Raw genomic sequence first — 23,981 nt, 5'->3', positions numbered from 1 at the left:
AACATAATATCCGGTCTAGATGCACAAAGGTAAAGCAAGAAACCAATCATAAAACAATATACCTTTTGATCCATATATTTACCATTAGGATCTAGATCAAGAGAGCTTGATGTAGGCATTGGGGTCTTGGCACTCTTGGCATCGTGCATTTTGAATCTCTTTAGCATGTCTTGGGTGTATTTGGCTTGATTAATAAAGATTTCTCCTCTCAATTGCTTGATTTCAAATCCAAGGAAGAACTCCAATTTACCCATCATAGACATCTCAAACTTTTCGGTCATTAGCTTAGCAAATTGATCATTGAATACACCATTAGTAGAACCAAATATGATGTTATCAACATATAGTTGGCATATAAACAAATCACCACCAACCATCTTAGTAAAAAGAGTGGGGGTCAATAACACCAATTTCAAAGCCACGATCTACTAGTAGCTCCTTTAGGTGCTCATACCAAGCTCGAAGTGCTTGTTTGAGGCCATAAAGGGCTTTATCAAGTTTGTACACGTGGTTAGGAAATTGAGGGTCTTCAAACCCCGGTGGTTGTTTGACATATACCAACTCATTTAGTGGACCATTTAGAAATGCACTTTTCACATCCATTTGTTGCAAACTAATGTTATGATGCGATGCATATGAAAGTAAGATACGAATAGATTCAAGGCGAGCAACGGGGGCGAAAGTTTCACCGTAGTCAATACTCTCGACTTGGGAGAAACCTTGAGCCACCAATCTTGCCTTGTTCCCTGTCACTTGTCCAAGTGCATCTTGTTTGTTCTTGAATATCCATTTAGTGCCAATGACATTCTTGCAATCTTTTGGTCTTTCCACCAATGACCATACTCTATTGCGCTCGAAGTTATTCAACTCTTCATGCATGGCATTAAGCCAATCCGGATCCTCGAGTGCTTCTTGTATCTTTTGGGGCTCAACACAAGAGACAAAAACATGATGTTCACAAAAGTTAGCTAATTGTCTACAAGTAGTTACCCCTTTTCTCACACTTCCTAGGACATTGTCCAAGGTATGTTCTTGACGTTGAAGACGTGAGGCAATCTTCATGGCTCGACGTTCCATAGCTTCTTGAGATAGATCTTGAGGCTCAATGGAAGCTTGAACATCTTGAAAATCGTGATCTTGAACATCATTTGGTGAAGAATCACTAATATCAACATTAGCTTGATCTTGTCCTTGATCAACTTGTTCATCAACATGAGGGACTTGTTCTTGTTCTTGACTAGCTTGTGGATCTTGTGGAGATGAGGGCTCCACTTGAGTAGAGCATTGTCCTTCTCCTTTTTCCATACGGGAATCCTCAACGGGCATAATTTGACCTATGCCCATTCTTCGTATGGCTTGGGGAGGAATTTCATCATCTACATCCACAACATCAACTTGCCCCACATGGGAGCCATTATTCTCATCAAACTCCACATTACAAGATTCTTCAACACATCCGGTGGATTTGTTGTAGACTCTATAAGTGTGAGAGTTTGATCCATAGCCAACAAATATGCCCTCATAAGTTTTAGGCTCAAATTTAGATAAACGAACACCTTTCTTAAGCACGAAACACTTACAACCGAATACCCGAAAGTACTTGAGGTTGGGCTTGCGCCCCGTGAGAATTTCATAAGGTGTCTTGTTTATCTTGCGGAGATAGAGGCGATTAGTAGCATGGCATGCGGTGTTGATTGCTTCGGCCCAAAAGTTGTATAGAGACTTGAACTCCGCCAACATTGTCCTTGCCGCATCCATGAGAGTTCTATTCTTCCTCTCCGCTACACTATTTTGTTGAGGGGTATACGCAGCGGAATATTGTCTTTTTGATACCCTCATCACTCAAAAACTCAATCAAGGTGTAATTATTGAACTCGGAGCCATTGTCACTCCTAATAGCCATAATCTTTGCATTGTATTGGCGTTGGGCTTCATTGGCAAAGTCGATGACGGTTTGTTGGGTCTCACTCTTGTGCTTGAAGAAATATACCCAAGTGTACCTAGAATAGTCATCAATAATAACCAAACAATATTTTTTACCACCAAGACTATCATATGTGGGAGGACCGAAGAGATCCATATGAAGAAGCTCCAAAGGCCTCGTTGAAGTGATAATTGTCTTGTCGTGATGTGCCTTCTCATGTAACTTCCCTTCAATACAAGCACTACACATACGGTCTTTATTAAATGAAACATTGGTTAGTCCTAGCACATGCTCACCTTTAAGGAGGCTTTGCGAAGATCTCATATTGACATGGGCTAGACGGCGATGCCATAACCAACCCACATCAACTTTAGCCATTAGACATGTTTCTTCTCTAGTGGGTTTCTTACCGAAATTTACCGCATAGAGACCATTTTCCACATATCAAACAAATGCTACTTTAAGAGTCTTGCTCCACAAAAGGGTCACACTAGTTGTGCCAAAGAAGGAATAAAAACCCATAAGTGCAAGTTAAAGTACCGAAAGCAAATTGTATGAAAGGGACTCAACAAGCATGACATTCTCAATGGATGTATCCGAAGAGATGACAACCTTGCCTAGTCCCAATACCGTTGATTGTGAAGAATCTCCAAATGTAACCTGCTTGGACCTTGATGTACTCATTTTGTCGTCCACAAGCAGTTCTTTGCTCCCGTTCATATGATTAGTGCATCCACTATCCACTATCCATGAAGATCCACCGGAAGCAACCTCCTACAAGTTTAAGCTTTGGTTTTAGGTACCCATCTTTGAATGGGTCCTTTAGCGTTAGCAACAAGGGTCTTAGGAACCCAAATAGACCAATGAACATATTCATAAGGAGAACCAACAAATTTGGCATAAACATGCCCATCATTAGTACGACAAAGAACATATGAGGGATTCAAATCCCCGGCACTATTATCATAGGTGGCTTTGCCACCTTTCTTGTTGTTTGGCTTCTCCTTGGCCACATCCCCTTCCTTCACAAAATAAGCATTAGTGTGGGGACGTGCCTTCGCCTTCTTTTTGTTGTTGCTCTTCTCATTGGGGTTGTACCCAATTCCTTCCAATCCAAAAGCCTTTCTATGATCATTCAAAAGATCATGGAGGTTCTTCTCGCCTTGAAAGCAAGTGGCTAGGCCCTTCTCGAGTTGAGCCTTCAACCTAGCATTCTACTCAATCATAGATGTATGCTTACAACAATGGTTAGTTGAAACATCTTTATCATTAGAAATTAATTCCTTAACAAGAAAATATAGAAGATGATCACAAGATTCTTTGAGAGACTTGTACTCACTTGTCAAGGACTTGTGATCCTTTCCAAGTTTTTCAAAGTCCTCAAGGAGGTTCCTAAGACCATTCTCAACTTCACATATCCTACCCAAGTACTCATTAGCAAGGGAAATAGCATTATCATAGGAATCTTTAACTTTGGCAAGTTCTTAGTAAGTGACTCCTCAATTGCTTCCCTATTTGCTTGTTCTTCCTCAAGAGCTTCATTAAGCTCCGCAATCTCATGAGCGGCAATGCACTCAATTCTTACCTTTTCATCCATGAGCTCATCATGTTCTTCAATGGTAGCTTGAGCTTCACCTAGTTTTTCTAAGAGGTCCTCAAACCTCTTTTTGGTCTCACCTTCCAAGCTTGCCATGAAGATCTCGAACTCATTCATGCTATGCTTAACAACACTACTCTCCTCCACACAATCAAATAGAGATAAACTCTTAGGAATGACATGTTTGGTGGGAGGAGTGATTACCGAAAAAGTCTTGGCCATAAGGCACTTGGGTGAGCGGTTCTTGTTCTCATTGGGAGAGTCGAAGAGAGATGGAAGTGAAGAAGCAATGGCAATGTTCGCCCTCTCCGTGGATTCTTCATCATCATCATCTTCGTCACCCGAAGTATATTCTTCTTGAACAAGAAGCATTCTTGGTTGCCTCTTCTTCGTTGGCTTCTTGTTGAAGGAGGGCTTGGCTTCCCTTTGAGGATGAGACGACCACCATTCTCCTCCCTCCTCTCATAGATACAATCTGCAATGAAATGGTCATTATTACCACAATTATAACATTTACGAGATTTTTGACCTTTGGGCTTGGAGCTTGAAGCTCCCTTGTTGTAGTAGTTGTTAGGGTTGAAGGAGTTTGACTTGACAAACTTCTTGTTCTTCCAAAAAGCTTGAGCCGCAAGAGCCGTGTGATCATTGAACTCATGGTTGCAATTTTCTTCCGTGACTTCAACTTCTTCTTGTAGGGGTGCTTCACATGGAGTTGAGGTGGGAGTCACGTTGGCCTTCAATGCAAAGCTTGAGCTTTGTGAGAGAAACTTAGCTCGAATGAGGTTGTCCTCGGATGTCTTCTTGAGAATATCCATAGCTACAAACTCTCCCATCACTTGACTTGGAGTCAAGCTATAGTAGTCCGTTCTTTGCCTAATCATTGCGGCATGAACCTCTCGGTGTGGGGAGATGGCTTCTATGAAGAGACGCTCGAACCATTCATCATTGATGTCATGACTCCCATGGTCCTTCATCTTGGCTCCAAGAGTGATGACTCTCCTATATAGCTCATCCGGAACCTCTCCATCTTTCATGAAGAAATTTTTGCATTCGTTGATGACCACTTTGAATTTTGACTTCCTAACACTCTCATTGTTGTCAAAGTGGTCACCAATAATATTCCAAGCATCTCTAGCAGAATCAACACCACGGACAAAAGTTCTATACTCCAAGGGTAAAGCCTTTAGGAGTATTCCAATGGCATACTCATTGAGGTTATTGTCCACATACTCTCTTACCAACAAGTTTTTTGGATCATGAACAAAGTAACCTTTTTCAACAATTCTCCACAACTCCGTTGATCTGCTCTTGAAGTGAGTCCTCATGGAATGGAACCAATCAACGTAATTAGTAGAGGTTAGTATGGGGGGTTCACCTTGATTATACATAGGTGGCAAATTATGGTGGCGATGATTATATTGAGGTGGTGGAGCCACCTCACTATACAACCCATAGCCACCCCTACCTTGGGATTTGGTAGCACTCTCTTTGATAGCCTTAGCCTTGTTACGGGCTTCGGCATCCGAATCTTCCTTAGTCAAATCCACCGCACTTGGTAGCTTGGCATAGAAAGGCTCGGTAGAAGATGAATAGGCTTTGTTAGATAGGTGCTCACTAATATTTTTGTCCACACTATCTAGAATAACCTTTTGCATGCTATCCAAAAGCAATTTGATGGATTTAAAGGTTAGTGGAGCATTATCATCTATCACCTCGGTTTCTTGGGGTTTCACGGTGGGTTCCCCATCATCGCCGGCCATACTCTTAAGAGCGGTAAAGCCCTAATTAAGAGACCTTGCTCTGATACCAATTGAAAGATCGGTATGGTCGACTAGAGGGAGGGTGAATAGGAGACTAACAAATTTTAACTTTTCTTTTTCTTGAAAGATACAAACACTTAATCCTAGGGCTTTCTAGATTCTCTAAAGTGAATGCAACCCTAGTATGAAGTGCATTAGCCGAAGCACTAGCCGAAACAAAATATATGCAATGAAGTAAAGCAAGTAAGTAAAGGGGCAAGTATGATACCACACGGGAAGACGAAGATTTCATCAGAGTTCCACCTATTGGGATCGGTGTACATCTCCGTTTGGAGGAGTGCTCTATCACAAAGGGAGAGACACCATGAAGACTCACTCTATTCTCCAACTCACCACACCACAAAGGTGGGATGAGCTATCACAACACCATAAAGGCGAACTGAGTTGCACTAATGGCTTCCTTGAAGGCGAATGCCGAACCTTTACAAATAAGGAGAAGGGCACGAATCCACAACTAAATTGGAGGGTCCTTCCCAAATCCTCAAACACCTCCTCACAAGATTGGAGTGCTTTAAGAGACACCTTCCGGTTAGGGATCCAAAATTCCAAGAGTAACAAAATCCACAAGGAAAACGAGGGGAATCAACTTTTGATTTGGTGAAACACTAGATCGAGCTCTTCTCAACCTTTCCTCAAAGTATTAGCTAGGGGAAAGCACTAGGGAGAGAGATCTCGAGATTTGAAGCTTTGAAGGTGAAAAACGCTTGCAGGAATGGAGTAACGAACTGTTGGAGACGAAGACCCTCTTTTATAGGATCCTCGATTTCTGCCCGTTATGTGCAATTTCTGCACAGGGCGGTACTACCGCTAGCTCAAGCGGTACTACCGCGAGCGGTAGTGCAGCCCCGGTACCTTGCCAATGCCGCTATGTGTCAGTAGCGTTTTGCTACCTCATAGCACTGGTGCGGTACCGGGGCGGTACTACCGCGACCGGTACTACCGGCCTGGGATGACCGGTACTGCCGCCCTGGATAGGAAAAACAGGCAGAACCCTTTGGTTCAAGAATAGGTTTTAGCTAATCTTCACCGGTGGCATTGAGTCTATCTGGTGGGTGCAATTTGGTCGTTGTGTGTACGTGAAATTGATTCACCCAAGCCTTCCCAGACGGACTCCCTCTTTATACTACGGATTTTCCTATGACTCAATATAAATAAAAAGCTGTAAATCCTTCTACGCTTCTTTCCTTTGAGGGCAACAAACCGCTTTGCTTGATTCTATATAATTTCTGAAAACACTTAGCATACGGTTAGTCCACATATTAAGTTGTCATTAACACCAAAACTCATTAGGGATCGAAATGCCCTTTCAGTTTTCTCTATACCTGGGCATGGGTGGCCCGGCCCGAAGCCCGACATCTCGGGCCGGGCTCGGGCCTCAGTTTCCAGTCCCAAGCCCCGCCCGAAAGCCCGAAAAAGGCCCAAAATGAACAAGAAGGGTAATTTTTAGGAAAATTAGGTATAAAAAATCATTTATTTATTCCGAAAATAATTATTTTAATGCTTAAATGGCCTATTTTTAGGGTTTCAGGACGAGCTCGGGCTTCAGGTTTGACCGTCGGGCTTTTATGGAGCCCGGCCCGAACCCGGCCCGGCCTGAGGTTTGCCCAGGTATAGTTTTCTCCTAGCGCGAACCCGTCTTCTAGTGTTGTAAACACACCTTATATCCCATGAAACGTTTGGGCTCACATTGATGAACAGGCCGAGTCGAAACACAGAGGCAAGAGCCTTCCCTTCCATGGAAGCAAGCTCGCCGCCACCAAATCCCGAACTTCTGACTGATATGACAGAGTGGATTGATGGAATCAAGAGTTCAAGGATAAGCTAGTTAGTAATGGGTCGAGGTTGTGAATCGGGAAAGTGTGGTACGGAGAAGAGAGAAAGTGGCATAACAAAATACGTTTTCAACGTGGTTGGCTCTGACTTCCCACGTCACCCCAAAAAGGAGACCGGACATGTCAGAAATCATTCTTAATTAGTTAAATGGGGTAAAACCAATCACACACTTTTAAAAATTGAGCCGACACAATTACAGCATTGGAGTTCCAGTGTGGCATGATTTTAAAGGGGAGTAAACGATGTCGTAAAATGTGGCACAAATTTCAAGAGATTGGAGGTTTTACCCTTCATCTAATCATTTTATTTGAGACCCAATGACTAGAATTGGAAGGTTTCAAGTTTTAACCGAATAATGGTTTTCGCCTAATACGTGTTAGGCTGATCCCTCCACACATGGAGGTGGTGAGCTGCGGCCCAATAAAGTCCAAAAGCGCAGCTCACGTGAACCGTTGATCTCAGTCCAATCCAACGGCTGAGATGCCTCCTTGAGAGAAAGGAGAAGAAGAACAAAACCCTAGCCCTTGCCTCCTCAGCTCATTGAGTCTTTTGGTGGCTGCTGAGATTGAGAGAGCAAGGGAGAGAGCAGCACACACCTACAACCAAAGAGAGGAGAGAAAAGAGGAAGAGAAAATCTGTCCAGATTCGAGCTCCGTGTTGATCTTCACCAAGCTTGTTCGTCGGAAGCTCAAACGTGGTTGGATCAGCTCCAAACTTGGTGGGTTCGTTCCACACTCAGAGCACTCCGATTTGGTCCGTTGATTTGAGAATTAAGTGGTCAGAGAGCCGGATTAGTGAGTGGTTTCGTCAGATCTGTTTGCTAGAACTTCAGAGATGCGCAGTGTTGGGATATTGTCAGTTTGAGGGGTCAAACGATGTTGGATTGACATGAAAGTTTGACAACATGTTGAGGACTCATAGAAATACATATCTGCCAAGTTTCACGCATTTTGGTCCAGCCATGTAAGAACAGTAATCTGATAACCGAAGAGGACAGAAACTGCATTTCTCTATTTAGCTGAATTTGAGCCATATTCTTCTGTTCCTATTAAGAGTGGTTGTTGTTGATGGTGATAGCAAGTTTGTAACTCATAATGGTGCTGTTGTGATTCTCTAAAAGTTTTAGATAAGACTCCGTTATATCCTTTTGCTAATAGTGAAAGTTGGAGTGGACCGGTGGTTTTTTACTCTTCATGTTGAGGAAGTTTTTCACGTAAATCAGTGTGTCACATGCGATTGTGTTTATTCCGCTGCCTACTTATTGGTTGAAGCTATACTTAAAGTTCATTACATGTTGAGAGGGTTTAGGTTTGCTTAATTATTGTCCATAATTTGTTCTCACTTTCAAAATGGGAAACACTATTACAAATTGCCAAACATGAAGTAAAGAATGAATTCACTTGTGGGTATCGTTTTTTGCTTTTCTTTTGTTGTTTCGTTTTATTTTACCTCATCCTAAAACATCGCCTTCTTAACATATGTTTTTCTTATAGATTTTTACAAAGTTTTCGCTTTACGTTGATGTGTCTCTGGATACTTCCTCTTTCGCTACAATCTAGTAGTGGAGTGCAGAAACACGATAAACACTTTAACAACTACTCTACCACTGTAAAAAAAAGAAAAAAAAGAAGAAAAGGAGAGACGGATATGTTGTCGCCCATGGTTGCAATGCTACCGCTGGGGTCACTGTAATAACTACTTTATGCCTAAAGTCCAGGGGCACAGATATGTCTTTGGTTGCTTAAAAGTTTGCGCTATCCAAAACATTCAGCTCCACTGAAGCGGCTGATGTGATGCCATTTCCCTACGAGTTGATACAACGGGTGGCAGTGCAGATATCTCATATCAGGAATGATTCGTCTCTACAAAGTTCTGCTCCACTGACGCAAGGGTGGAGTGATCGTCATTTTCTAATCCGTAATACTCTCGCACTTCTGGTTTTTGAAACAAATACTCCGCACCTAGAAAACACTTTCTTCTTTCACTCGAAGGCATATATCACTTGCGCAATCATTGGAGCTTCGTATGACAAAATCCCCCATCAAGGATTTTAGGTGGTTACTTGATGTCAACATCCAGGATTAATTGCGAACGAAGAAGAAAAGAAAAGAGGATGAGCAAAGCGAGCTTAGTCTGTTTTGTCATACTAGTCTAGTACACGTACCCCGTATACGAAACGCGCTGTAATGATTATGCAGAATCACAGTAATGCATTATTGAAGCGCCCTAAAACGAAACAGTCGAAACTTCCCACAAGAATTTTAACCCGGAGGAAAAACTAAAAAGCTTCAGAAGAAAAAATGAGAAGAGCTGAGATTCGACGTGGGCGCGCGCAGGCGGCCTTCCTCCGCGGCTCCTGCTCCTGGCGGCCGGGGCACGCGTCTCACCGCACGCGCGCTAGCTGGAAGCCGCCGGGGACCGGGGACGGCGGGCTAGCTCACGTACGTGGCGGACGGCTGTTCCAAGTGGCGCGGGGTGCCACGTGCGGTGTACCTTTCCGTGCCGGGAACTCTCAGTCTCAGACGTGTACGTATTGCTTCGCGGCAATGTGTGCATGAAAACGTGCGGGAGACCCCATGTGGTTGGTGCTTGCGATAGAAGAATACAGGTCAGAGTAGGGAGAGTGTGTGATAGCCCGGTGCTTTGTTGTATCTGCGGTTCTGCATGCGTGCCCGTTTCTCAGGTCTACGCTCTTCAAGCTTTGTTTTAGGTCAGCTTTGTTGACTAAGTTAGAGCAGAAGCTAACACAAGATTTCTCTATGGGCCGAGACTGTTGTTTGTATGAGTTTTGTTTCCGGTCCTTTGCTATAAGGATGTGCTGATGAAATGGATCCCTCCCTCAATCCGACGAATGTTTTGCACTTTTGGGCCAGGCACCGGACGTTGACAGTTGTTCATCGGGTTTGAAGAAAGTCAATGCTTCAACCTAAGGATTGGCCATCTGGCTATAAACACTCATTTATTTATTTTCAACAGAATTTGAAATAATAAGTATAATTGGATAAACAAAGAAATAGAAGAAAGGAAAAGGAAAATAAAAGTGAAAAAAAAGACGCTGCCCACAAATTGGGCCAGCCCAAGTGAGCGTGGGCTCCAGGACCCATGCACAATGACCTTTATCCCCTAAATCAAATGTATTATGATCTTATCTTAGAAATGCCATGTATGATAATCCATGATTCAGAGGGCAGAAAAATGAAAAGAATATGCTTTTCTCCTCTTAATTAAAAATGGGTGATCTCTTCGTGAGAAAGTTAACACTTTTCTTGCATTTAGTAGATTTAATATTTTCTTTATAATTTTATACTCATAAATTTTATATTCATGCAACGTTAAGTGCAAGACATGGTACTAAGAGTTAGTTGATTCTGTGAAATTCTTTATTCTGTGGCATGGAACACATAAAAAAACAGTCTTCTTTACCACTGTTCTTTTAAAAAAAAAGTTCTCTACCACTGTTCTGACAAAGCTATTACTATCATCTAACACCCTATGCAATTTTATCCTCTCATGTCGATTAGCATATACGTACAAACATATATAGATTACCATAGCACATACGTAGTATTTTAAATAGACTTGAAATTTCAAATAATTTTTATGCTTGATAATGGAGACGTGCGTTGTTTTACTAGTTCAACAAAAGGAATAATTTCAGAAAAATCCGGTTTAATATGGTGTAAATTTCGTCAACATCGTGTGAATCAATACAATCCCATCATCTCTTTTTTTTAAGCTTACAATACCATCATCTCAAATGGGGTCAAAACCAAACAATTGGCGCGTATATATCAAAACAGCATATAACACCCTGCCTTTCCGCGAGGGATCGAAAGCGTTCACCGATCAATGCCTGCTCCGTGGCCGAAGATTGTACCTCCGGCTCGACGTGGTGATGGAGTTCTCGCCGACCTCTTCAGGCAAGGCGGCGTACCTCCGGCGAGCAGGCTCCGGCAAGGCGTAGTTCGGATCGCCTTTGCTGTCAGCCTCATCCGCCAACTCGTCGAACACCCACGAGTAATTCCTCAGGCTCTCGTCGCTCCCGCTGTACGAGAGCATCCTCTCACCTGCGTTTTCCTCCAGCGTTCGCACTTTCTCGACCAGCGTCTGGAGCAGCCGATGGTTCAGCAACTCGTAATCTCTGGAAAAGAAAACACGCTCAACAGGTTAGTAAATTGACTCGAGAATTTAGATGTATTGTTATCTGAAAGTTCATTGTCGTTTCGTACCCACCTGAATGTGAAAATGGAATGCAAAATCTGAATCGTGGCAGCAGCAAGGAATAGTGATCTCACTAAGAACACCTTCGACAAGACCCAGAATTGATTGTCAAAGTTGCCGGCTCCGATCCTGATCAGGCCCATTTCCAGCAGAAGTGTGATGCAAAGACCTGCCAAATTAAACTTCAGAAATAGAACAAGATGCAACATTTGATGCAGTGGGCAGCACAGACTACCGATCAATCTTTTTTTCAGTTTTAGTTTTGCTGTTTTAGCAGATTTTGGTGCTGTTACTGTAGAATTTCAGGCTGTTGTCGGTAGGCTCTGTAGTTCAGGTTGCCAGGGCGCTGGTAATATTCTTAAGAGCTGTCTTTTATTCTTGCTGTTTGGATTGAGGATGCTGGTTGTTTACTACTCCCTCCGTTTCATAATTCTTGTCTCAAATTTGCCCAAAATTGGATGTATCTATTTATAAAAGACGTCTAGATACATGTAATATTTCGACGAGAATTATGGAACGGAGGTAGTAGTTTTGACTGGGGACTAGTTCTGGTCAAGCTGAGGTAGGATTGTAGGAACTTTGCTTCTTCTTTTTTCCCATTCCAGTAATTACGTAAACAGATTCCGGGCTACTAACCGCATTCATTCAAGCATCCAACAGGAAGTGCCAAAAAAAGCAACACGGCAGCATGCTTGCCCCCAAAATGTAGAACTCAAAGAGACTAAATACATTCACTCAAGTACTCTAAGGAATTCTTGACTCCCAAAATATGAATAGATATATATCAAGTTCACCTAATGTATGATAATTGTATCTGTAGATCTGTTTGTTTTCTTTTGATCATGCAGACTGTACCGAAATTGGTAGATGTCTTGTGCTTGGAAATAAGAATGCTTCATTTAATAAAATGGAGCCGGTGATGGTTCCCTATTCTAAAAAATACCAAGGATCAATCTGAATTCTTACCGAAGTAAAGTTGACCCCTGATTCTGAACGTTTGCTTCGCGCTTGTGAGCATGTAGATGAGGAACACGATACAGCAATAGAAGAAGAAGGCCTTGATGAAGCGGGACTCGGCCAGAATGGCGTTGTGGAGGATGTAAAGCTTGTCCAGCGCAGCGAAAATGTTGGCCTGCTTCGCTCTGAACTCTTCCTGCAGATAAAATATTCAGTTAGTATACAAGAGTGAGTACAGTCTGTAATCACCTGACAAAAGTAATTTATATGAGAAAATATTAACCTGAGCTTCCAGTATGGAGTGTGAATTTTGGATGAGATGCTCATGAGCTTGCCGGATTTGCTCTTGCTTGGATAGCAACTCTTCCTGCTGGCGTTGGCCAAACTGTGCAAGTTTCTGCATGGTTTCTCTGCAAATTGTTCAGACAAATCAGCATCTTTTCGGTCAATTCCAAACTAGTACTGTACAATATTTTGCAAAGTGGACTAATAAGTACTATAGCTAATTGATAGAGATGCCATACCTGCTTTCCTCAAGAGCCTTTGACTGAAAGTTATAGAGGCTATTCAGCCCATCCATGGCCTTACCCTGTCCAGCCAACAGCTGCATCTGATTCTCCAACGATATGCCGGCCACGCTCCCAATCTCATCCGCAGTGCCCTGCAAATCCTGCATCTTGGAAGACATGGACTCACCAACACTTTTTATCTCCTTCTGAATATCCACGGTCTCCTCTTTCAGTTTATCCATCCCATTCCCAAGCTTCTCATACGATTCATGGATACGCTCCATGCCGGCATCGATCTTCTCCCTCATCTCGGCCTGCCCTTCCTTGAGCTCCGTCTGCGACGCCACGATCTCCCTGGACTGATCAAAGATCGTCCTGGAGTGCACCAGCACGTCGTCGATCTGGTCCTCCACGTTCTTGGACGTCTCCGCGAGGCGCTCCGCCTGCGTCTCGATGGAGGTGAGCGTGTCCTGCACTTTTCGGGACTCCCTGATGATCTGCTCTGATCTGTCTTCGATCACCTCTAGCTTCTCCTCGGCCGACTTGGACGACCTGGACAGCTCGTTGACGAGCCTCTCGGTGTTGTGCTTGAAGGCCTCGGCCTGTAGCTGGTGGCACAGCGTGTTGGTCTCAAGGAAGAACTCGAGGAACACCTTGTTCTCGGAGTCGCCGAGCCGCTTCCGGCAGTGCACCATCTTGGACGCCTCGCCGCATGACGGGAAGGCGGGCCGGCCGGAGTCCACCTGGAAACAGCTGCTGAGGTGCCAAGCGAGGCGCGACTGAAGCTCTTTGTCCGCCATGATTGCGCCGCAGCTGGCGAAGAGCTTCGTGTAGGCCTCATGCCAGCAGTTCTTGGGACCCACCAGCTTGTTCTGCGCGTTCTCCAGCAGCTTCACCCCTCGAGGGTTGTTGTTGCCGTCCATGGAGAAGTCGGCCACCGCGCCGTCGAGCTCCAGCATCGGGGTTGCCGACGCCGAGGAGGAAGACGAGAAGATGTTCCATGAGAGGCCGCTGCTATGGCCAGGGCACAGCCAAAGGCACGCTAGAATCAACAGGACAAGCGACGCGCTTCGTCTTCCCATTGCGCAGCTGGTAAATTCGTCACCAGAAAGAGGCGATCTGCAGGGTTTGAATCAAAACTTTTACAGGTTAATTAATTGCCTGCCAAGACGAATCAAGAGGGCAATAATTAAACGTATTATTCACTGGATACAGATCGTTCCACTCACAATTTCATGTTATACTCTGAATTAATTACCAAATTAAAGAGGCGAAAATTGCAAGTTCTTGATTCCCCAATTGCTCAGACTAAAATCCAATTATGGAGATCCAATTCGGCTGCGACCAACGAGATTCGCCTCTCCAACAAAGATGCAAAGAGGAAGGCAGAGCGCAGCGAAAGGATCCCTGATAAATAGTGCTCGGGTTTCTTAGCCGGCAAGGTCGCAAAGAGGGAAACAAAAAAAGTGAAGTAAGTCGGTTTTGGACTTTTGACACCCCGGGCGAAAGGGACTGACTCGCAGGCACAAAACTACACTGGACCAGACAAGATCTCACGGCCGGGAGTAATTAATTTGCGGTTTCGGCTCTTTCGTTTGGAATTTCCTAGTTAATCTACTGTGGGATGCCAAATTGAGAAGGTGGTAGATCTCTTGCCATTCTATGTTCCGTTCCCAGCAAGGAAGCTTTGCTAATTAACCAGTTGATCCCAACTAATCAAGTCGGCACCGCGCCAGGCTTGCAACGCAAGATTCACAGGCGCCAGATCCAGCGGCCCACCATGTCAGCGGACTCCCAAGTCTCTAGTCTACCCACATGCATGAACACTATTAAAGTCTCTACTCTAAAATGTACTGTAACCAAACTTTCCACACGAAAAATGACGGACTCTCAGTTGATCCATTGGCCATTGCGATGCATTCTGCATGCACCGGTGAAATTCACGCACTTAAAACAAGGAAATCATCCTGCGACGGAGTGAAGTACGACAAAGGGAACTGAAACTCACCGGCGGCGCGCTGCGGCGGACCAGCCCGTTCGTTTGTCCCGGCGATGTTGGGGATGCAGCGCAGCCGGACGAAGGCAAGGGGCATGAACGAAACCGCAGGAGGAATCACTGAACAAAACGGAACTGTAAACGAAACGGTGGTAGAAAAAAAGAACTACCGTCCAGTGCAAAATCAGTAGGAACACAACGAAATTTCAGAGGAAATTAAACGAGATGGTGGTATTACCTACTACAGCTTTCGGAGGAATTGTATCTCACTCACAAACCTGGGATTCAAAAATACTTGTTCAGTGGAAATCTGCAGCGCACAGCCTGGTGTAAACTCCGCGTCAGGCGTTGCGCCTCCTAACCAGCCGCGTCCGCCGTCGAAGAGCCGGCTCCTCGCCAGGGCGCGTACAAGAGGAGGAGGAGCCAACAGGCGACGAATCGATCAGAGGGGACGAGCAGCCGACTTAAAAGTTAAAACTCTCTTCTTTTCTTATTTTAGAGGGAAGCAACCGACGTAACTCTTCATATCCTTCCTTTTCTTTTGCTCGAGGGCAATTAGGCCATTTCTTCATGAAGGATCTACGTGTGAAATGAAATGCTACCTCTGTTCCCATATGGGAGACGCCCGGGTACAATGGGAACGGAGGTGTAATATATTTTTTCTTACAAGATGGTCCTTGTGAGTATATAATCAAGGAAGGACCAACTTAACATAAATAATCACAAGCCATCAACAGAGTACTACCGAGTACCGACCGTTCATACTGGCCAAATTAACAGTACTCCGTACTCACTCCGGCCGCAAATAATTGTATATCTAGTTTTGTCCTAAGTCAAAAAATTTAACTTTGACAAATTTTGTTGAAAAAAATAGCAACACATATGAAATCAAATCGGTATATTATGAAACTACATTTCAAAACGGACCTGATGATGCTAATTTGGGATCATAATTGTTGCTATGTTTTCCAATAAAATTGGTCAAATCTTGATTCTTTGACTTAAGACAAACCTAGAAATACACTTATTAGTACTACGGAGTACCAGTTTTGGGAAATGCAGAAGGGAGTTTTGTTTCAGTGGTTCACAACTCCATGAACTGCACTCAACTTCACATAGGACATAGCCAAATATATGCATACAGAAGTCTGCAAGTTGAACGTAATTTTCCGTTGAGATGCACAGGTGCCCTATGAAAGGGCCATTTTATTTTGTCCCGGAAATAAAAACGTTCTTTGACGTGCAAAACCCCAGTTGCTGGATTACATAAACCATACAACCATACAAAAGAAGAATACATGCACGGGTTTCATATTGAGTACTAGTCATCAAGATTTATATATTCACAACAAAGTTTCTGTCCCTGTATAAACCCCATCTTCCGATCTTCCCCGGGCTGAAAACGCATTATTGATGCAGATCAAGTTCACACTGAACTTGCCAGCAATTGGCGCTTCATGCTGCCACAATAGGGTAAGACGCGCAAGTAGCAACAGCTGCAACATTTAAGATCAAGTCAATATTGCGACACCGAGCACACTAGGTCTTCATAGAGGCATATGGAGATCGAATACTCACCACACATGTTCTTGCCCCTTTCCATCTTAAAGTAGCCCTTGTCACCCCAGGACTCACCCCATGAGTTCTTGATGAGCCAATAGGGGGTGCCATTTTCCACACCGTAACCAACAGCCAGAACAGCGTGGTTCACATCCTAGTAATGCCGAGAGAACTCTGATTTTAGAACAGATATAGCGACAAGAATCTAACTGCAGTATGCTCTTCCAACAAGGCACGTAAACGATACTAAAACAACTCAAAAATTATAATTACTATTTTGATGACCAAGGGTCCAGCACACTCACATCGGGAGTAGTACCACAATGATCACTGGTGTAAACTCCGCTTTTGTACTGCCTGAAACCGTTGATCACTTCAAAGGCAACACTGACTGGGCGAACCAACCCGACAGCATTCTGCAGTTCGTCCTCAGCATTCTAACCACAGCAACCAAAATTAGCATAAACTAAAAATTAGATTATTTGAATCAAAGTAATATCAATTAAAATTATAATGGATTCATTTTCCTTACCAGTGTGATGTTAACTGAGTCCAAAACCTGAACTGCAGCATTTTCAGGCTTGTAATGGCAGACGCCATTGACACCCTTGTAAGGGTAAGACTCCTCGGTGTCAAGGCCACCATTGTATTTGATGTACTCAAATGCCTGGGATGGAAGGCCTCCGTTGCAACCAAAATTATTGTATGCACCGGCACAGTCCACCAGCTGTTGCTCAGAAAGGGAGATGTTCTTTCCAGTGGCCTGAGTATATGCTGCCTCAAGTGCACCAGTAGTGCTGCAAGAATAACCGTGCAAAGAATTCAATTGATAACCCCTTTTTCTTTCACTTTTTAGAAAACATTTTATGAAGTGAGCTATCTTCTCGATACATAAAGATAAAGGAGTGCAATGGTGGGAAAATATTCCTGGGGGGACATTTTTCACGATGTAGAACCTAAACATGGCATGAACAAGATTTCAATATAGGTTTGCCACTTTCTTTCTGAAGCATATCTGGTATTTTACTTGTAGGCTTCTTCAGAATTAGTTAGCAGATGCCAATGAGAATACTTTTATATAGAAAATGGACAGAAAGTCATTGTGCAAGTTTATAAAATGCTTAAATCACACCCAATAATGCCAATTCAGACCACATGTTAACTTACAAATCTAACTTTATGTTCTCTGTCAGTCTAGGCCTTCAGTAAATTATTGTGCACATGAATTGGTGTGAGTGAAGGCGGAACTAATGAAGTAACTACTGAATTCACCACGCTCTGGCAACTAAGAATATTAGCCATGGACAAGAATTTGTTCATGCGATTGAGGTAAGCAACCTTAATTAAGATTGTGATCCTTATCATAGATCTTATCTGTAATACCACTTGACGAAATAATTTACAGCCTTTCGCTGCAACTAACTTTTCTGGGATGTTAAATTGATTTTGCACACGTCATGTAGCAAAAAACTTCCACTGATGCGTACATTAGTAGCTTCATATGGCAATGTAATTTATGTGCATATATAATTCACATCTGGCACGCAATATTCAAAGAATATTATTTCTATTTAAATGAGGAATTAGTGAACAGGAGACAGAAAGGTCCCACAAGATAGCTATTGGTCACCAAACACTAAAGAAACCAACTGAAATAGATCATTGAATCATTAGCAGATAGACAAAATGTCAGTTGCTAGGTTACTTATTTATTTGTTTGCATGAAACACGAGCGCAATATTTTAACCCCCATGCCGAATAGTTTCAAATGATTTGAGATGGTGTCTGTGATGAAAGATCTCAAGTTCTCAACTCTCAACCACTACTGCTTCTTTTGAGAGCCAGCAATTTTCGACATCACCAATGGATTGATCTGTCAGCCCCCATCCTGGTCATACCAGAAGCAGTTTTAAATTCTTTACTAGAGGCAACACAATTTCAAGCCTTGGAGGTGCATCCAAACTCAGGCACAGTCCACAGTGATTACTTTCAGACCATGATTGAATTAAAAGGTTATGGGGTCCGTAGCCCAGAACAGTTTCTACTTGCTGTCAGTTATCATAGGAAGATTTCATCCGTAAGTTGGAAAGCACCAGATATTAGCATATTTCACCATCCGCAGGTAGAGCATTGGTACTTTAATTATTTGTTAACAGATAAATTACTAATACAACCTCCATGCAAAAAAAAGTACCACCACAGAAATTCAGTACTTACCTGAAGGTCCAGCAGGAGCCGCAGTGGCTCTGGTCTTTTACGGGGCTAACGATCCCATCCTCCCTCCAGTCTTTCTGCAGCAATGACAACATCACTTAGTCCAAAATACACAGTGACTAACATTAGTGGAAACGATTGGTACATACAACAACACTATTATTGGATCTAGCGTCACAATAGCGAGCAAAACTGCAAGGACCACAGCCAGATGTATGTGCTATACAGTCTTTGCACAACCATGTTTACATATATAGCCAGAAATGTTGTACCACAATCCTTAGAAACAGGTAATCAGCGAGAAGGTCCAATGGCCGAATGCATGAAGTAACTTTAACTACATCATGTGCTGAGATCATGGAAGAAACACAGCAATAAGTCTTTGCTTGCCAGGGGACATAAAAGTCCTGACGATATAATTAACACACGTTGCCCTTCTGAGCAAATATAGTGACGAGCAGATCCGGCAGCATCTCAGGCGAAGCTGAAAGCTTGAGCGCTGGTTTGAAACACAAATCAAGTCGAAATATACCTGCTTTTCTAACGTAGTCTGATATCGGAAACTGTCTTAACCATGGCACCGTACCCGTTCTCAGCAACTGTTGCTACTAACGTTACAACCGTACGACGAACAGTTCAGACTTATGCGATCTTCTGCGATGACAGTAAACTAACTTGGCACTTACAGCGAGTAAAAAAAAAAACTTGGCACTTACAGTCTCTGGGAGCGCGTTGGCGTCCTGCATCCGGTGGTTGCCGCGGAGCGTCGCCGAGCAGGTCTGCGCCGCGCCGAGCCGGCTCGCCTGGAACTCCTCCCAGCTCATGTCGGAGTAGCCTGCAAACAACAAGCCGACGAACGTGAGGGCCCCAGGGACCCCGGAAGCGGACGGTCCAGATTACAAGATGTTCAGGAACCTACGGTTGATGCCGAGGCGGTAGGAGAGGCCCTTCTGGTTGGTGGAGCGGACCTCCTCGAGGCTCTCGGAGAAGATCCGGAACCGCCTCTGGACCTCCGCCGCGCTCTCGTAGCTCTTGCCGTACCTGCGTGGGGGGAATCGAGCCGGGGACTGTCAGGGGAGAGGGCGGCGGAGCGAACGGTGAGCCGACGGATGAAGCGGGGGTTAGGGGCTCTCACCTAACGGCGAAGCGCGCGAAGCGGAGCGCGTGGCGGCTGCGGCCGAGCGCGGCGACGATGGTGGACTCGAGCGCGGTGGCGGCGCGCTCGGTGACGGGCCGGATCAGGTTCGAGTCGGTGAAGGAGGATGAGGAGGACGCGACGGCGACGGCGGCCGTGGCGAGGACGGCGAGCGCCACGAGGAGGACGTGGCGGTGGGCCATCTTCGCCGGCGAGTGGGCAGACAGTATTTTACTGGGTCGGGCAGGGGAGCGAGGCGAGACGCTACTACTGGTAGGCACGAGCTCGCCTCCAGTGCCGGGGTTTTAATACTGAGGTTCGGGCCACGCATAACCACTTGTTTCTTTAGCTTGATCATTGAGATGCGTGATATTTTTTCGAGTCGAAGCAGTAGCATCAGAGAGAACTACTTTGTCTAAATATATTATCAGGTGTGGAACACATGCTATAGGTCCTCACACACTTGCGTCGAGTCCTAGCGAATCAACATGGAATTTTTTTTAAAAGTCAACTTCTAACCCAAATCCTAAAGCGTGTAGAGCGCAACGATGATGATCCAACCTTGTTAAATGAATTTTAGTGTCCTGGATTCTCGTGTTTTGATATCAGAGGAACTGCGTGCTACCTCAATTTGATTTGTTAGTTTGTTCGACGGTTTAGCAGGTGACAATCCAAATACTCTCTCCGTCCCAATTAACTAACGTGAATTCGTATAGATTCTTATATAAATCTGCGTCCGTTAATTCGGCACGGATAAAAACTTTCTCTCATTTTCAAAACAAAGAGGAGATAGTACTACATGTCAATGACATGACGCCACGCATGACGATGGAATGAACGAGTGAACTCGGGAAGCTGAGGTGATTGGCCAGTGGAAGCATGGAAGAGAGACAAAAATGGCGCGGCAGTTTCTCTCCGCAAGGACATGGGAGACGATATTTTGTTGGGGGCGTGCGATTGGTTGGGTGATGCCGTTTAGAATCTCAGAGTTGGACACGGCAGCAACGTCAGGACGAAAGAGCTCCGTCTCCAACACTACTACAAGTATCGTAGCTCCTCCTATTGGCCGTGAGATCCAGACATGAGATGCCGCACGTCATCCAAACAACAGTCAGCCAGTCAGAACTCAAAAGCGATTCATCGACGACACATAATGAGTTCCCGTTTGTTGCAAATGGAGCCTGGATACTGTAGCCCCCAGACTCCGTTTGATACGGACGTAGGGCAGTCTGCTGTTGTTGCCGTGTGACGGTATCTTTGTACAGACTAGATGACGGGAAGAGAGATTCTTATTTTTTTTATTCTTTGAGCCTACGGGAAGAGAGATTCTTTTATTGAATATTCGCTTGAGATTTGTTTTTGTTTTTGTTTTCCAGCAGATACGTGCAAGAGATTGTGGACCGTGTGATCTGATCCGGATCGAATGGGGCTTGTGGATGGCTGTCAGAAATTACACGTAGCCGCCGGCTAGTAAAATATACTCGACTGTCAACACGACAACACCCCATTACTTCGTGACAACGAATTGCAACAACAGGGGATGGACGAGACGGCGAGGCTTCCACGGCAATGTCACCCACATCACCGCACGCGTCAGCGTCGATCAATTAAATCTTTTCTCTTCAGAAGAAAAAGAAAGTGGACGTCCCTTTCATGAGATGCAGAAACACTTAAATATCATTGGCGGGCCAGAGCATAAAGTTTTTTCTGATTGCGCAAGATATACAATAGTAATTGTGCAGTCCAAAAAATGTACTCCCTCCGTCTCATAATAAGTGACTTTCTATTACATGTATCTAGACGCTTTTTAGACATAAATACATCCATATTTTGACAAATTTGAGTCACTTAATATGGTACGGAAGAAGTACATCCATAGCGACACCGACATGTACGGTTGGAAGCAATTTTACCTAAAGAGTGATCCTTTTTCAAAGCACGCTTGCTCTAGTCAGTTTTTTCACCACCTTTTATGTTTTGCTCTAGTCGGGTTTTTTTTCACCACATATTCTTCTCATCTGCATGATACCAAGTACCAGTGGACGTGTTAAGGAGTTCGGGCATCACGGGTGGATCACCATAGCCCCTGGTGTGGGCTTGGGGATGGACAGTGTGTTAGGATTGTTCGACGAAGCTATGCGCGGCTCCGACGATTTTTGTGAACGACAATTGACGAGCTGGAATAATAGAACATATATGGCTAATGGATGAGTAGGCCGAAACCGCGAGGACAGTGAACGTTGGTGGTTAGTGCGCTGGGTCCGGCGAAAACAACTGACGGAGAAGGAAGAGGAGGTGTCGTCGATGAAATCGCAAGCACCATGACTGAATCAAGAGAGACTAGTGGTGTTTTAAACACCCAATTAAGTTTTTCCTATTTTTAGACTCACTTAATGTCTCTAAAGATATTTTGTGTTAGAAAGGAGGCCTCCTTCACGTGACAAAAAGTTGTGCGCTAGGAGTGCCTGCAGAGAAGCCTACCAGGGGTGGATTTAGGCTTTTTCTACCCTCCGTCCAACAAAAGATGTTTCAAGTTTATCAAAATTTGAATGTATTTAGACATGACTTAGTATATAAATGCATTTAAATTTGGTCAAAGTTGAGACATCCTTTGTTGGACGGAGGGAGTAATATATTACGCAATAGTTTTTGGTCTCGGTATCTATGATTTTCATCCATGATTTTCTCGCAACGAGAGCTCCAAAACTAGACCTGACGTTGGTACGTTTTGGTGGAAAAACAATTAATAGACCAGTTCTTTTTAGCTTCCTGAACTGGCTTCTCCAAGAAGCTGCCCTACCCCAGCTTCCTGAAGAATCTGCCATCTAAATTTGATTACGTTACCAAACTAGATTGGCCTAAACTAGTTTGGATGCCTAGCTAAATCTGAGATGCGGCTTCTGTAGGAAGCTAGGAGAGGGCAGCTTATAGGAGAAGCCGGTTCTAGAAGCCGAAAAGAACGCAGCCAATATCACTTTTTTTTTAGATCTTTATATCTCACAGTTGACCTGTCCATTTTGGACATTCTTTATATCTCACAGTCTCATAGTTGTCCGCCATTTGTGCCCCTTGAATGTCTGGTCTTGTGTCTTATGGTTATCCTAACTTGTCTCACGGTTGTTATGTTTTTTTACTGCATGTTTGCATACTGATTGTCAATGTCTCGTAATTGTTCAGCCTTGTGTCTCATGGCTGTCTTAACTTGTGTGTTTGTACCATGTTGTATCCTGTAGTTTTATTCTTGTATTGCGTCATATAGTTGTCATATCTTACATCTCACCGTTGTCATGCATTATGTGTCACGGGTTCTTCTGGCTTGTGTCTTTGTACTGTCTAAAAGCTTACACCTAAATGTGTAATATCCGGCCACCGAAGTTGTGTAACAATGACAAGCAGTATTAAGCCAGTAGAAACGATGAAACAAAGTTCAATGAAACATATCAACTTGAGATCTGGTAATCGAGTTCTTGTCGTAGTCAAGTGAATTGTGGTGCCAACTTTTTGGACAATATCAACACGGGAGATGGCTGGAGCTCCAATGTCACAGATCAGAATGAAACTGTTTATTGCAGCTAGTGCAGGACGAATTGAGCATGCTAATGAAGCTACAATACTCCTAGCGGCTCTAAAGCAAAGTTTTGTGCACTGAGCAAGTCTGGATGCTTTTGCAACTTATACATTTTGTTTTTTAGAAACTTGCAACTTGTACGTAGGTTTTTTTTTTTGAGCGAACCAACTTATACATAGGTTTTTTTTTTTTTGAGAAACACTTATACATAGGTGGTGAAACAAAGCTATCGCATCAGAGACACATGACCAGGCGTAGCTGGCCCCAGGGCCCAGGCAACCCAAGTCAAAGCCCATGACAAAGGTTTTTTTTTTACATATACTGTACGTACAAAGTTATTCGATTCGGCCTGGGATACAGCCCATGGCAACCTTCTGGCTGCAGCAAGTTAGCCCACTAGCCCAGCTATCCAGGCCTAGCAATAGCGAAGCAAATGAGAGAAAAGGACGCATGCAAGTAGCAGTCGAGCGGGACTTCGGAACGTACTGTAGGGAGCGGCCCACAGACGAAAACTAACCCTCAACAACCGTAGCTGACCGCCGCCCGCCGGCGTTCTTCCAGGAGATTGATGTGGTGCTTCCGGTCACCGTCCAGGCGTTCACCCCCGCCCCTCCGCACGCATCACGCGGCTCCGCCTCTCCCTGGTG

The 23,981-nt window shown here is 44.1% G+C and overlaps 2 protein-coding genes across 5 annotated transcripts; both read right to left on the bottom strand.

The window, feature by feature from the left end:
* Nucleotides 1-10,826: 10,826 nt before the first annotated feature.
* On the bottom strand, nt 10,827-15,810 carry LOC100845014 (protein GAMETE EXPRESSED 1). 4 transcript variants are annotated; one of them, XM_010239917.3, is made up of 7 exons: nt 15,096-15,810; nt 14,870-14,977; nt 12,877-13,980; nt 12,636-12,762; nt 12,362-12,548; nt 11,408-11,564; nt 10,827-11,315 (listed from the first exon to the last, which is right to left on the bottom strand). In XM_010239917.3, exons 3-7 carry the CDS (start codon nt 13,941-13,943, stop codon nt 11,021-11,023), a joined length of 1,833 nt encoding a protein of 610 aa, XP_010238219.1. In that variant the 5' UTR covers nt 13,944-13,980; nt 14,870-14,977; nt 15,096-15,810; the 3' UTR covers nt 10,827-11,020. The 4 variants fall into 4 exon arrangements, with proteins under 4 accessions (XP_010238219.1, XP_014758374.1, XP_003576576.2 ...); XM_014902888.2 differs by having other exon boundaries at nt 15,136-15,810; XM_003576528.4 differs by lacking the exons at nt 14,870-14,977; nt 15,096-15,810 and adding an exon at nt 14,091-14,666.
* Nucleotides 15,811-15,967: 157 nt separating this feature from the next.
* Nucleotides 15,968-20,054, bottom strand: LOC100833741 (thiol protease aleurain). Its single transcript, XM_003578141.4, has 8 exons — nt 19,767-20,054; nt 19,551-19,672; nt 19,348-19,466; nt 18,635-18,708; nt 16,950-17,214; nt 16,723-16,854; nt 16,436-16,571; nt 15,968-16,353 (listed from the first exon to the last, which is right to left on the bottom strand). The coding sequence occupies exons 1-8, from the start codon at nt 19,967-19,969 to the stop codon at nt 16,313-16,315; spliced, it is 1,092 nt and encodes a 363-aa protein (XP_003578189.1). The 5' UTR covers nt 19,970-20,054; the 3' UTR covers nt 15,968-16,312.
* Nucleotides 20,055-23,981: the final 3,927 nt, after the last annotated feature.

This window comes from Brachypodium distachyon, chromosome 4, assembly GCF_000005505.3.
Source record: "Brachypodium distachyon strain Bd21 chromosome 4, Brachypodium_distachyon_v3.0, whole genome shotgun sequence".
Classification (NCBI taxonomy): domain Eukaryota; kingdom Viridiplantae; phylum Streptophyta; class Magnoliopsida; order Poales; family Poaceae; genus Brachypodium; species Brachypodium distachyon.
This window is presented reverse-complemented; position numbering and strand designations above follow the sequence as displayed.